This window comes from Callionymus lyra, chromosome 2, assembly GCF_982586985.1.
Source record: "Callionymus lyra chromosome 2, fCalLyr1.hap1.1, whole genome shotgun sequence".
Taxonomy (NCBI): Eukaryota; Metazoa; Chordata; class Actinopteri; order Syngnathiformes; family Callionymidae; genus Callionymus; species Callionymus lyra.
In genome coordinates, this window is record NC_141819.1 from 23,112,267 (window position 1) to 23,124,072 (window position 11,806).

An 11,806-nucleotide genomic window follows, 5' to 3' on the forward strand; every position below is an offset into this window, starting at 1 on the left:
ATTTACTTAATACAAAATCAGTTCCTTACCAACAATATTAAACATATCATAAAACCCTCTGCAATGTTTACTTGTGCCACATACCTGAATGTGCTCACCATAAACGTTGCTACAACTTGATTGACTGATTTCATTTTCGCTGTTACGTTTTAAACTGTGTGATGACATCATCATATTATGATTTTGTTTTTTGTTTTTTAAAAATAATTTTAGTTTTCCCACACATCGTATTCATGTCATGTATAATAATAACTGAAATTGTTGGTAACTTCATTTAATTTGCCTCCAATATTTAACACGATTATGAGCCATGTGTGTAATGAGGCCGTGAGGCAACGATCATAATTCCTTAGAATGCCGCCACACTGGTTAAAGTTATACCAGCGATGATGTGTTTTCAGGTTTCAAGTATCGTCGGCGGCTCATTAACCAGCATGTCACCTGCTTTCATTTTCATAGGGGAAGTACTTTCCACCTCTTCAGCCGTTGTCACTGCAAAGTTATCTTTACAACGAGATTGAAAATCCCACAGGTACGAAAGATGGTTTTCCATATTCTCCACATGTTAGGAAAGTGAAAGGCGCTGGAGCAGTATAAAGGAACATCACTGAAGTACAGGTAAGTTAGCAAACCAAACACCAGATGACAACCTTTCTGCCTCCAAAAGAGACTTTTAAAAATCTGAACATGATTTTCTACACCTGCTTGATTTTCAGCCTGATCGGCACCGGATCATCCCTCACATGCAGTTGGCTGAATCATCGCTTCCTTTCACTGAACAAGAACGCCATACAGTGTCTTAATACAATGGTAATGTATTATTATTATTATTGTTAATTTGCTATATATATATATATATATATATATATATATATATATATATATATATATATATATATATATATATATAATTGATTTGTTTTATTTACTGGCTTTACTCAAATCAAAGTAAAATTTCAGACAACGAGATGGAAAGTATTTGTCGTTATGGTTTGTTATACAGTTTGGTTTATATCTCATATTTTATATATCTGTATATTTCTGTATGAATCACTTTTAAAAGATTGTTTCTGTGTATTTTTAGGCCAATGACTCCATGAACAACAGTAACGACTCAGAGGCGGTCATTGCAGATTTTCCTCATCATCTCTACATGCTGGCGTCCAAAGCTACAGTACGTTTTTAAACGTTTAAAAAAATTAAAACAACCAGATGCATTCAGAGTTTTTTATTTATTGTTATTAATGGTCTAATTGATTTTGTCTGTTATTCCAGGACGGACATCGTCTTCACTTTGTGGTGCAAGTCCTTGACGAAGTGGCCGATCTGTTCGAGCAGGATCACTCCTCGACAGCATGGGGGGACGTCACGCTGGATCACTTTCTTCAAGCTGTTACCAGGCAGGCGGATGGACTTCGTCAATGCGTACGTTTAAGTTTATCACTTGTTATGTTTTAGTGTTGACGTTATAAATGATCATGAGAAGATACAAAAACAATAAACTCTTTAGATATATGGTTAAAAAAAACAAAAAACAAATTGACTTGTGTTTAAAAAACAAGCATTTTTAACCTAATTTTCATCATTAAACTTATTTTTGTTTGTTTTATTTAGCGTCAATAGAAGTTTATGGTGATGTTATTGGTTTGAAAATATCTAACCAAATGTCTGGTTTCATTTCAAGGAAACAACAATATGACTGTATTTGCAAATAAGGTGCTATAAAACGTTTTTCTTTGCTGCAGTACAAACACCACGGCCACAGCAGGAGGCTGCACATGTACTTCAAGAGACTCACTCTCAACCTACAAGAAATGGTAACAGACACTCGACATCAAGTTTTAAAGACATTGTAATAATTAATCATACAAAAATAAATATTGTTCCTCTTATTCACAGGAGCACACTGCCGGAGCTTGGGAGCTCATCAGAGCCGAGATCAAACTTCATCTGTTCAAAGCCCAGGAGCTTCTCCGGCCACTGATGGCCGACCAATGAAACTCCCCAATGCAGAGGACCGACGTTGAAGAAGATTATCTATCTATTTATTTATTTATTTAACTGTAACTTTATCCGACTTGAAGTAATATTTATCTATTTATAACTTTTTTTTTACACAAACTCAATAAGTTATACATACATTTCTGTTGTTTCATCAAAGTATATTTATATTTGTATAAATAAATAAAGTCAAACCTTGCCACTCAAATTGTGTATTGATCTTCTTACATTTCTACACTGAGGTTCGATATATAAATAAACAAATAAATAAATATTTATTCATGCCATATTTAAATCAACAATAAAGTCGACATAGGGTCGAAAAATGGAAAAGTAGCAAAAGTAATAAATAATCAATAAATATTTATAAATAAATATATGAATGAATGAAGATACGTCATCATATGCCTTAATTCAACAATAAAGTCGACTTAGGGTCTAAAAAGAAAAGTCTGGAAAAGTAGCAGAAGTACTGAGTATTTCCATCTGCTCTTTTTCAGTCTTTAAATGTGTATCATTGTATGTCACACACGATAAACGTATGTCAACTGACAAGATTAATTTAAAATAAACGAACAAATGTAAATAATGAAGATGAATCAAGCATCCAAAAATTGTATGATGGGATTGAATTAAAAAAAAAAGTAAGCAGTAATTAATTTCCTGTAGTAATACATCCCCCAATGCAGCTGGGGGCGGTAGCGTACCGCAATACCAGTCTAGCGACCTCCATTAGCTCTTCGAGAAGCGGAAGCGGAGGAAGAAGAAGTACGCGAGGTCGTTCTCAGTGTCAGTGGTGAGACCTTCACATATTCTATAACCATGGACAACTCTCAAGGCTCCGGAGGAGTGAAAGCCAGTTTCGGGAGTCTTTTCGGGGGTGGTGCCTCAGAATACTCCAACAAAGATCTCGCCGGTTCCCCACGTGAGTGATGCTGTTTGACGGCCTCGTGTTTACTTACCTGTGTGTCGTTGACATGTATGTTCTCCTCATGTTCTAGTGTCTGGAATGAGCCCCGTGTCTCCTTATCTAAACGTGGACCCCCGATACCTCACACAAGTAAGTTGTTAATGTGTTATATCCGGCTTTAGTCGATATCTAATTATAATAGTTAAATCCTGAACATTAGTAAAACGTTTCCATTAGTATTTATGGGGCAGGAGTGGAGTAAAAGTATGATGTTCTGTTCTATGTTAATCTTTGTATCCTTTGTCTCTGTGTTATTTTTCTTTGATCTATGTTCTTTATCTTTAGACTTAAGATTGTATCATCTTGCTGTATTTGCTGTGGATAATTTGGAAAAAAAACAATTTCCCGAAGGAGACCTCCTGAGGGATCAATAAAGTTCTACCTAACCTAACCCAAGACTCTGGGTTTCAGGATGCTGACGAGTTCATCCAGCTCACTGGAGCTAGCAAGACCAGAGGAAGGTTTGAACTGGCTTTCTTCACCATCGGAGGCTCCTGCATGACTGGTGAGGCTCAAAGTTCCCAAAAGAACATGTTTTTTTTTTTTAAAGCACTTCAATGAAAGATGAATGTCGTTCATTTCGCTCCTCTGATTCCAGGCGCTGCCTTTGGAGCTGTTAACGGTCTCAGAATGGGCCTGAAGGAGACAAGAGACATGGCCTGGTCCAAACCTCGCAATGTTCAGTAAGTAGGAGGACACCTTTTATTGTATTCATTGTATCAACTGCACTTTTCAAATGTTTGAGGTCAACAAAATGAGTAGATCACAAGTGTGATGTATTTGTTATTTCTTCTTAAGGATTATCAATATGGTGACCAGACAAGGTGCATCATGGGCAAACACCCTTGGGTCTGTCGGTAAGATTCCACTTATTTCTTTAATGAATAAACAATAAGTCTTGTTGTTGGTGAGTAATTCTTGTGATGTTTTGTGTTCTTGTCACCGCAGCCTTGTTGTACAGTGTGTTTGGTGTGGTGCTGGAGAAGGCCAGAGGAGAAGAGGACGCCATCAACACAGTCACTGCTGGGACATTGACAGGAATGCTCTTCAAATCAGCAGGTAATTAAAAAAAGAAAATATTGTGCTACTGTTGTTGCCCACACCTGATTAAACAAATGTGTTTGTGGTATCCCTTGTGTTGTCTCTGGTTCAAGGTGAACAACCTCCCTGGCTTCTGTAAATACATATGCTGTGATGGAGGTCTTTCACCTTTACCTAGAGACAACAAAAGGGATACCTCAAACTCGTTTGTTTTTTTGCCCCTGGGTCACTTTGAGCCAGAGGCCTTACAAGGGTTAATTGTACTTAGCTTATCATATAATATTGCTATCTTCTGTGTTAACAGGTGGCATTAAAGGTGTAGCCCGCGGTGGCCTGGCTGGCCTCGCCCTGTCTGGTGCCTATTCTCTGTACAACGCTTGGGATAAGGCCAATGGTTCCCCTTCTTCGTCAAGGCTGTACTGAACCTTCACCCCTCCTTTAACATTCTGGCCAAACGGCTCCGGGACACAGCCTTGACTCTAACAGCCAAGAACAACTGGACTGACTCGTGTTGAGCAGGACTCCTGGTTATCCAGGATCCCACATGGTGAAAAGAAATATTGGACTATGAGCGTCTGGAGTTCCAGCTGCACCCTTCACTCGATCGCCCAAGGTTTTCCTGTCACTGATCACCTGGACAATTTATGGGAACTACCATGAATATCAGTAGGAAGGAGTGCCATCTCTTGTGTTGATGTCGTCTGTCTTATTGTTTTTCGCAATTATCGCCTGAGTTTTTTTTATAGTTAAACTTCAAATCTGGGGGTTTGTAAAGCCTTGATGGTCAAATGTACTTCTGTATTTATTAATCCAAGTGTGGACAGCGCCGTGAAACTGTATGCTGAATAAAACATGAGAAGCATCCACTTTTATGCAGCTTTATTCTTTGTAAAGTAGTGAGGTTCACCATGCTAAAATCTGGAGATAAAATTTTAGATGCCACTTTTCTAACTTCTTTTTCACATTCTTATTTGTTTTTAATATCTTACTCCGTCTCTGTAATTTACCTTTTTTGGTGGAACAATGTGAACTTGTTTATGGGACACCTTAGTGCAGGAAAAAGTCTCTAATGCGAGTCGCTTCGATCCAGGGAATGTAGGAGGCGGTGCGAGTAAAGACGCTTGGCTTGTTCTCCACTGTGCAGCCGATTGGACCAAAGCTGACAACACCGTGCACCTCCCATCTGTCTCTGCCCAGTTGGCACATCAGTGGACCACCGGAGTCCCCCTGACATGGAAGAAAATAGTTATAAAAAATATGAGCATTTTAATTTGATCTCAATATTTTTACCTGGCAAGCAGCAGGTGGATCTTCTGTGTCTCTGAACCCGGCGCAGATCATGGAGTCTCGGACTCTGTCGCCCCAGAACTTCTTCTGCCGACAAGTTTTATAGTCGATGATGGGCAGACGAGCTTGATTGAGGTTCTCTGCCAGAGACACGTTTTCTTTTCCTCCTAGAAACAAACAACAAAACGGTTAGACCTCACCTTACGTAGAACAATCCAGTTTTCTGTTTAAAAGTGTTGTATGTCTCACCCCTTGTGTCTCCCCACCCCGTCACCCAGCAGAAGTGTCCTGGTCTCAGGCTTGTCTGCTTGCGCGGCAGGCATGCATAGCGAAGGAAGTTGGAGGGCATTATGTCTGCACCAGCTTTCACCAAAGCAATATCGTAGTCCAGCTCGCTGTGCGCCGGGTAGCGGAAGTTCTCGTGTCGGTAGATTCTCTTCACCGGGTAAATCCTCTCCGACATCTCTGTTCTCTTCAGCTGGTGCTTCCCCAGGACAATCCTCCAGCTCCCCGAGTCTTCCGCTTTACCTCTGGAACAAGCTTGTTTTAAGGCTCTTCTTCAAGACATCTGACTTTGCAAGCCTTACTTTTGGAAGCAGTGAGCTGCAGTGAGGACCCAGTTTTTGTGGATCAGAGTTCCTCCACAGACGTGAATGAAGTGTTTACTTCCTCTTGGTCGAACCTGAGAGAGAAACAGAACTTTTACTTTAAATCTTTCACACAGAAGCTGGATGTCTTAAACCACTCGGCGAGGAAGTTAGCTCTACACAAAATCTCCAGATGACTTGGCCTCTTGAAGCCAGCCAACCATTAGAAGTATTTAAACTTCTTTTGTAAATGACAACCAGAATTATTAATTTACCTAATTATAGAATTATAATAATTATAAAATTCCAGCTTCTTAATATTTAATAGTTTCTCGGGTCTGAGTGGAGTGCTCAGCCATCTTGAGGAGAATATACAGCTGACGATCACTCATTGGAGGTACATATCCAACTGAAAAATGGTTTATATTACTGTGAACATTTATTTTTAAATGCTTGCAGTTTCCATGACTGAGTTATTTCCATAATAGTCAACAGGGGGCAGCACAGCCGAGGCTTGTAGAAGAAATGTGAGTTGAATAGCTTGTTCTTCTTCTTATTAATAATGAATATTAGATTTGCAATTTGTTTAAAAAAAAAATTTAAAAATGGCTCTTGTTTACGTGTATCGGGTTCTTTGAAATCAAGCAAACTGACGCAAAGATGAATGAACTCACTGCTGCTTTAAGTGTAAGTACTGACGGCTTAGAGGGTGAGATCTTTTTACATTTGGAAAACGAGATTCTCTATTAGAAAAAGACGAACATTCAGCTCTCACAGAGGAGAAAACATAAAAAAAAATGGAAAAATAGTCTTTCCAAAAAATCCACCAAAAGGTAGACTAACGTGCAGACACTGCCTCCAGGCGGACAGAGGCGGGACATACACACATGCCTGGGCTGTGACATGCAACTCTTTCTTGTGGTATTCCTTCGATAAACAAACAAAGAAAACTCCAGAGCCATCACTTACATTTTTATGCATAATGTTATATATAACGTTGTTTTTTTTTAACTTATTTCATATGATCAAACAATCAAAACTGATAAGATCTTTGTATTTATAAAAACTTTTAAAGTAAACTGTTTTTTATGTGAGATATAAAAGTGAAATCACAAGTAGTTGAAACCAGACCATTATATGCAGCCTAATAATGACTTTGGTCCCTATGAGATAACATTTTATTAATCTCTAGTTATTTAGTATTGACAAAGCAGTAGTAATTATTTTGATTATTATATAAACACACCAGCAAAACCTAAAAGTCACCTGCAGAGAGACCTGCCACGGCCAGGAGTGAGGTCTGACCTCGTTCCCTGATACGATTCTCTCGGCCATGTTGGGTTTATAGTAGGGCTGCCCACAATCCTTGGGCCAGTCTGGAGACAGACAATTCAAACTACATGTTTATTATTTTTAAAAACACGTGTTTGTATTTCGGGTAAATAGCTACTTACCCAGGTGAAGGACTTTGTGTTGTGGCTCATCGATGAGTGTGTATGCTGCTGCGGGCAGGTGTGCCTTGCTCAACAGCAGCAGTAGCAGAAGATGGAGAGGAGGTCCAGGAGCATCCATCGTAGTCCCTTTGAATTACCATCCTGTACAAGTGGCAGGCTTTTTATACCCGGGCAGGGAGATGCAGGTACACAGCGGCACAGCGGCGCCGGACAATAAGTGTTGTCACAACAAAGCCGCAGCGCTGGATTGTTCTCCTGAAGCTCCAGTTTCCACTTGTTCCCATCAGCACTTTCACTTGCATGTTTGCTCACAGTACACATGTTGGTGGGAACTGAACAATGGCCACTCACAAACATCGTGTGGTGTCACATGATGTGCTGCTGCTAGTGACCTTCACCTGACCCTTTCTTTCGGTTAACAAATAGCGTGATTTTAAACATCAGGAGGAATGACAAACATGACCCACTTTTTTTCACTTGATAAAAAGCATTTATTTCAGTCAAGGCGACAACATTTGTGTTTTATTTAGACAAACATGTATTATGTTTATTTTCTTTTAAAGAAAACAAGTAACTAAGTAAACAAGACAGCATTTATGACTTCTCACCCTATTCTAAGGGAGTCGTCTCCTTCTCACCTTTATTCTATAAGATCGTGCAAATGATCTTCTTTTTTTGGTGAATAAATAAATGAAACCCCTCAACTTTGAGTTCAGTCACTTGTTTTCAATGTGTTAAAGAGTCAGTGCCCCGCCATTGGTCTCTCTTGGTCAGGTTTCATTTCTGACATCATAAACAGTGAGGGGGGAGGGATGGAGACCAGGTAACCATTTTTATGGCTCACAATGGTTTACTGCAAGATTTAATTTTACATCATTGCTATGTTGGGGTGGAAAACACTTTTTTAAGTGTCCTTGGAAAACTCTAATGAACAATCTTTGGATGTATTCATGTAAAATAATTATATTGGCCTTGTTTTCTTCATTTCCCGTTGATTTAATGTCTGGAAGAAGTAAATATAAGAGTTTATTCTAAGAACTAATATTGATCAAAACACTTAGGTTCTTACATCAATAGCTTTGTCATTGTACTGCCATACTGTTTTTGGCCTTCCATGTTTTCCGAATTTCAAAGGAACCCTCTTTGAATACTAAATGTTTGCTCTCTTATTAGTGACATCTTATCACAGGAGAATTTGTTATCATTGTCAATTGTCTGCCTGGTTGGAGCCGCCACACCATCCAGGTCTCAGTGACCTGATCACACCTTTCCTCCGTAGTTGGTTGCTCCCAGGAGAGGAAAGTGTATTTAAGTGGCCTTCTCTGCCGTAAACTTCTTCCTCGACTCTTGACATGCCTGTTCTGTTTACTCGACGAGAAGCCTCTTTTTGTTCCTCACACTTACTTCTTCTTTTGTCAGCCACTTCCTCAACTTCCTCAGGACATGACTTCTTACTCTCACCCTCCAGAATACTCGGGTCCTCTATCTCTATGACCTCATTGTTTGGTATCAGGGGAGGTTTTGGCGCCTTTTTCGTCTTTGAGCTACGTCTCAGAGTTCGGGGAGTTATGTGAAGTTCAAGATGTTTACGTATAGCAGTGGTTAGGATCTCCGGGTCTACAGAAGCCCCATGCACGTCCCAGGTCATCCCTTCTTCATCCCATTGCACCTGCTTCATGCTGCTCCTCCGTCCATGCTCATCTCTGTCGTCACTCTGCATCTTCAAACATGACCTCCTCCTCTCCATCTGAGGAATCGAAGGAGGAACCACATCTCGTTGCTCATCCTCCTCACCACTGCTCATTGGCATCATACTGAAGGAAGGAGATACCAGATTGGAGTGAGAGCCGACTGAAGACTTCAGGTTCAGTTTGGATCCCGGTGGGGAGCCCAGGTTGGAGGAGGAGTCCATGTTAGAGGTTTTTATCTTCAGGTTCCACCATGAGCCAACCGGAGTGACTGTCTGAACTTCTGCGTCCACAAGCTCAGGCTGAGAAGTCATGGTAACCTGGTCCTTGAACACATCCACCTTTCTGATGCCACTGTTGCGGCACCTGCCGCATTCTCGCAGTTGTGAGTCACTGAAGGATGAGACAAGTTTGTAACTCGAGAAGGGGACAACAGGGCGACTTTTAGGTGCTTTTTCAGGAGCTTCAGAAGAACATAAAGGGGATGATTGTACATCCACATCTGGACTGTCTTCGCAATGTATTGTCTGATTTTCTAATTGATCCAAAGGGCTACCACTATTTTGTTCTTCAAAAACCTTCTGGCCTTCATGGCTGTGTAGCTCGGGGACTACGCATTTAGAAAAACGCCCCGGATCTGGCAACACGCCACCATCCATACTGGAAGACGATGAAACTGGGACAGGAAATTGAAAAATGAGAGAACTGCTGTCCAAGTAGCCACCTTCCTCTGGCAGCTGTGAATGATGTGACTTTCTGCTTGGAGACAGCTGCGGAGAGCTTAGTGGCGAGTCTCTCTGGCGAGGCCTGTTCATTGGAAGCGGTGACGATTTAATAATGTCCACAATTGTTAAAGTGGGTGTAACAAGTGGGGAGATGAACGGCGAGGGTGTGGTGGGAGAAGCCATCCCTCTGGATAAAGAGGAATCAGGGGAACCTGTGCAGATAGTCTCCTGGGTTAGACTGCCAGGACGAGACCCTCCTCTCCACACGACTGTGTCCGGAGTGCTGCTGCCGCTGTAAGTGCTACTGCATCCACTCCAGCGATGCGTGTTAGCAATCCAGCGGTCAGAGAGGGCAGGAGGACTGTGAGGTTCGAGGGGTTGACCTACCAGAAGCGATCGAAGGCTTCCCACTCGCGTCGTTTGCAATTGCCTGCGTGGGTTACGCTCAGAGTGTGTGTTGGTGCTGGAGCTACGTCTTAGGTCCATTCCCGTCCACGATGGATCCCGTAGGTGCGCCGGACCCGTAGCCATGAGCACATCCATTGAACTTTTTGACAGCGAGAATATCGGTGACCTGGGATCCTCATCGTCCAATCTTTCAAGTCGTGTTGCATTCGTGTGAGGTGAGGTTGGACCAATAGAACTGTAGAGTGACTGGTAGCTGTCAGAAGCAGGACGCACAGGCCTCGCCATGGCACTGGTTTCAACCTGCAACACAAGGCCAAGGTGAACCTTTGAAATGCTTGCCATGCAGAAATGTACAAGTCAAACATAAAAAAGGTAAAATAACCATGACAATGAACTTTAATTTCAACTTCAACCTACAGCTTTACTGTGTTGTTCACATCCAGCTAGCAATGCTATTAGCTGTCCTAAATTGGCTGTATTTGGGCTTCAAGGCAGCCGTTGTTACCTTATATGTAATGCATATAGGGCCCTCCTGTTGCCACCCATACAGGCTACCTATCACACCACATATGTAAGCCACGACAGAGAACAGCCTCCTGCTCCTGTCTGGGTTTGTTTCCTTCCATAACTGCAGAATTGAATGGCTATGCTAACAGCCACGGAGTGTTAAGCTGTTAACTGTCTCAGAGTAAGAAGCTCTTGTTTATTCTATGCTATATGTTCAAACCTTCTATATGCACCCTTTCATGGACTGGCTACAGCTATCCAGGGTGTCTGTTGTGTGCAGTGCTAAGTAGCCAGGACAGGCTCCTTCAACCCCCATCTAGGCCAGAAAATGGATCTTTCCAAACTACCATTTTAATCTTTGTTATTGGCGCGCCTCCTAGACCACCACCCGTCCACACAATAGCATGCATTCCAAGATTAGCCTAATAAGATTACGGAATCCAGATTATATGATCATTGAGATAAAATGGAGATTTATCGAAGTAGATGCCGAGAGTGATTATCGTCTTGCAGACAAAGAACAGCCGCTTTGTCTCCTTCAGGAAGTTACAACTTTTCAACCTTCTCTTTCCATCACATGGACATAAAATCCTATGTATTGTTTTTTTGATCGTTTGAATGAGCCTTACACAAGACACTGTCCAACATGACCTTGTGTGATCAACAAGCACCATATGAACATTATAGTCAAATATGTGTCAATTTACAGATTGAGGCCAAGAGTTTCTTTAGCATTGACGTTAGGCATGGATGTACAGACTGAATTAAGGACTTACCTCAAAAAGCACCACCTTTGTCCTTTCTTGCCCCTTGCCCTGGCATACAGAAGGAACAGCCACTTGACATATTTTCTTTCCTGGACTCCTAACTCAATATTTAATTTGGAATCACATTAAAATCCTACCAAGCACACCCACACTTTAGACTGTACTCTTTGGAGCACAATAGAATAACTGAACATTTCCCCTTTTTCTATTGTGGAATTTAAACATTGTGGGAGGTGCGTGAGTGTGAGGAAGATCCGAGGATTACCGTTAATCCCATTTGCCATCGTCCAATCTCTAGACAGTCGCAGAGTGTGTGTGTGCGTGTGTGTATGTGTGTGTGTGTGTGGGCATGATTAGTGCAGCAGGAGGAT

At 41.3% G+C, this 11,806-nt stretch overlaps 4 protein-coding genes across 4 annotated transcripts; 2 read left to right on the forward strand and 2 right to left on the reverse strand.

Moving 5' to 3' along the window:
* Positions 1 to 687: 687 nt before the first annotated feature.
* On the forward strand, positions 688 to 1,998 carry LOC148086006 (interferon a3-like). Its single transcript, XM_087782828.1, has 5 exons — positions 688 to 810; positions 1,085 to 1,174; positions 1,276 to 1,425; positions 1,746 to 1,817; positions 1,900 to 1,998. The coding sequence occupies exons 1-5, from the start codon at positions 688 to 690 to the stop codon at positions 1,996 to 1,998; spliced, it is 534 nt and encodes a 177-aa protein (XP_087638954.1).
* A 762-nt stretch (positions 1,999 to 2,760) lies between these two features.
* Positions 2,761 to 4,882, forward strand: timm23a (translocase of inner mitochondrial membrane 23 homolog a (yeast)). Its single transcript, XM_087782830.1, has 7 exons — positions 2,761 to 2,926; positions 3,003 to 3,061; positions 3,383 to 3,476; positions 3,570 to 3,654; positions 3,770 to 3,828; positions 3,920 to 4,030; positions 4,317 to 4,882. The coding sequence occupies exons 1-7, from the start codon at positions 2,824 to 2,826 to the stop codon at positions 4,433 to 4,435; spliced, it is 630 nt and encodes a 209-aa protein (XP_087638956.1). The 5' UTR covers positions 2,761 to 2,823; the 3' UTR covers positions 4,436 to 4,882.
* LOC148086008 (chymotrypsin-like elastase family member 2A) lies at positions 4,883 to 7,458 on the reverse strand. The gene is made up of 6 exons (XM_087782829.1): positions 7,341 to 7,458; positions 7,153 to 7,262; positions 5,887 to 5,981; positions 5,549 to 5,829; positions 5,303 to 5,466; positions 4,883 to 5,239 (listed from the first exon to the last, which is right to left on the reverse strand). The coding sequence occupies exons 1-6, from the start codon at positions 7,456 to 7,458 to the stop codon at positions 5,060 to 5,062; spliced, it is 948 nt and encodes a 315-aa protein (XP_087638955.1). The 3' UTR covers positions 4,883 to 5,059.
* Positions 7,459 to 8,547: 1,089 nt separating this feature from the next.
* Positions 8,548 to 10,456, reverse strand: LOC148086009 (uncharacterized). The gene is made up of 3 exons (XM_087782966.1): positions 10,178 to 10,456; positions 9,753 to 10,114; positions 8,548 to 9,491 (listed from the first exon to the last, which is right to left on the reverse strand). The coding sequence occupies exons 1-3, from the start codon at positions 10,444 to 10,446 to the stop codon at positions 8,548 to 8,550; spliced, it is 1,575 nt and encodes a 524-aa protein (XP_087639092.1). The 5' UTR covers positions 10,447 to 10,456.
* Between the last annotated feature and the right edge of the window lie 1,350 nt (positions 10,457 to 11,806).

Bases quoted from the DNA above. Each gene is read 5' to 3' on its own strand.
- LOC148086009 (XM_087782966.1), bottom strand. From the start codon at position 10,446: ATGGCGAGGCCTGTGCGTCCTGCTTCTGACAGCTACCAGTCACTCTAC. The intron at 10,115-10,177 runs GCAAACGACGCG...CGAACCTCACAG, and splicing joins CGTAACCCACGCAGGCAATT to TCCTCCTGCCCTCTCTGACC. The intron at 9,492-9,752 runs GTGGCTACTTGG...GTTCTTCTGAAG, and splicing joins TTCACAGCTGCCAGAGGAAG to CTCCTGAAAAAGCACCTAAA.
- LOC148086008 (XM_087782829.1), bottom strand. From the start codon at position 7,458: ATGGATGCTCCTGGACCTCCTCTCCATCTTCTGCTACTGCTGCTGTTG. The intron at 5,982-7,152 runs GTGACTTTTAGG...TTTCTCTCTCAG, and splicing joins CGTGGCAGGTCTCTCTGCAG to GTTCGACCAAGAGGAAGTAA. The intron at 5,467-5,548 runs GTGAGACATACA...GTTTGTTTCTAG, and splicing joins GGGGTGGGGAGACACAAGGG to GAGGAAAAGAAAACGTGTCT.
- LOC148086006 (XM_087782828.1), top strand. From the start codon at position 688: ATGATTTTCTACACCTGCTTGATTTTCAGCCTGATCGGCACCGGATCA. The intron at 1,426-1,745 runs GTACGTTTAAGT...TCTTTGCTGCAG, and splicing joins CGGATGGACTTCGTCAATGC to TACAAACACCACGGCCACAG. The intron at 1,818-1,899 runs GTAACAGACACT...TCTTATTCACAG, and splicing joins CTCTCAACCTACAAGAAATG to GAGCACACTGCCGGAGCTTG.
- timm23a (XM_087782830.1), top strand. From the start codon at position 2,824: ATGGACAACTCTCAAGGCTCCGGAGGAGTGAAAGCCAGTTTCGGGAGT. The intron at 2,927-3,002 runs GTGAGTGATGCT...CTCATGTTCTAG, and splicing joins AGATCTCGCCGGTTCCCCAC to TGTCTGGAATGAGCCCCGTG. The intron at 4,031-4,316 runs GTAATTAAAAAA...CTGTGTTAACAG, and splicing joins AATGCTCTTCAAATCAGCAG to GTGGCATTAAAGGTGTAGCC.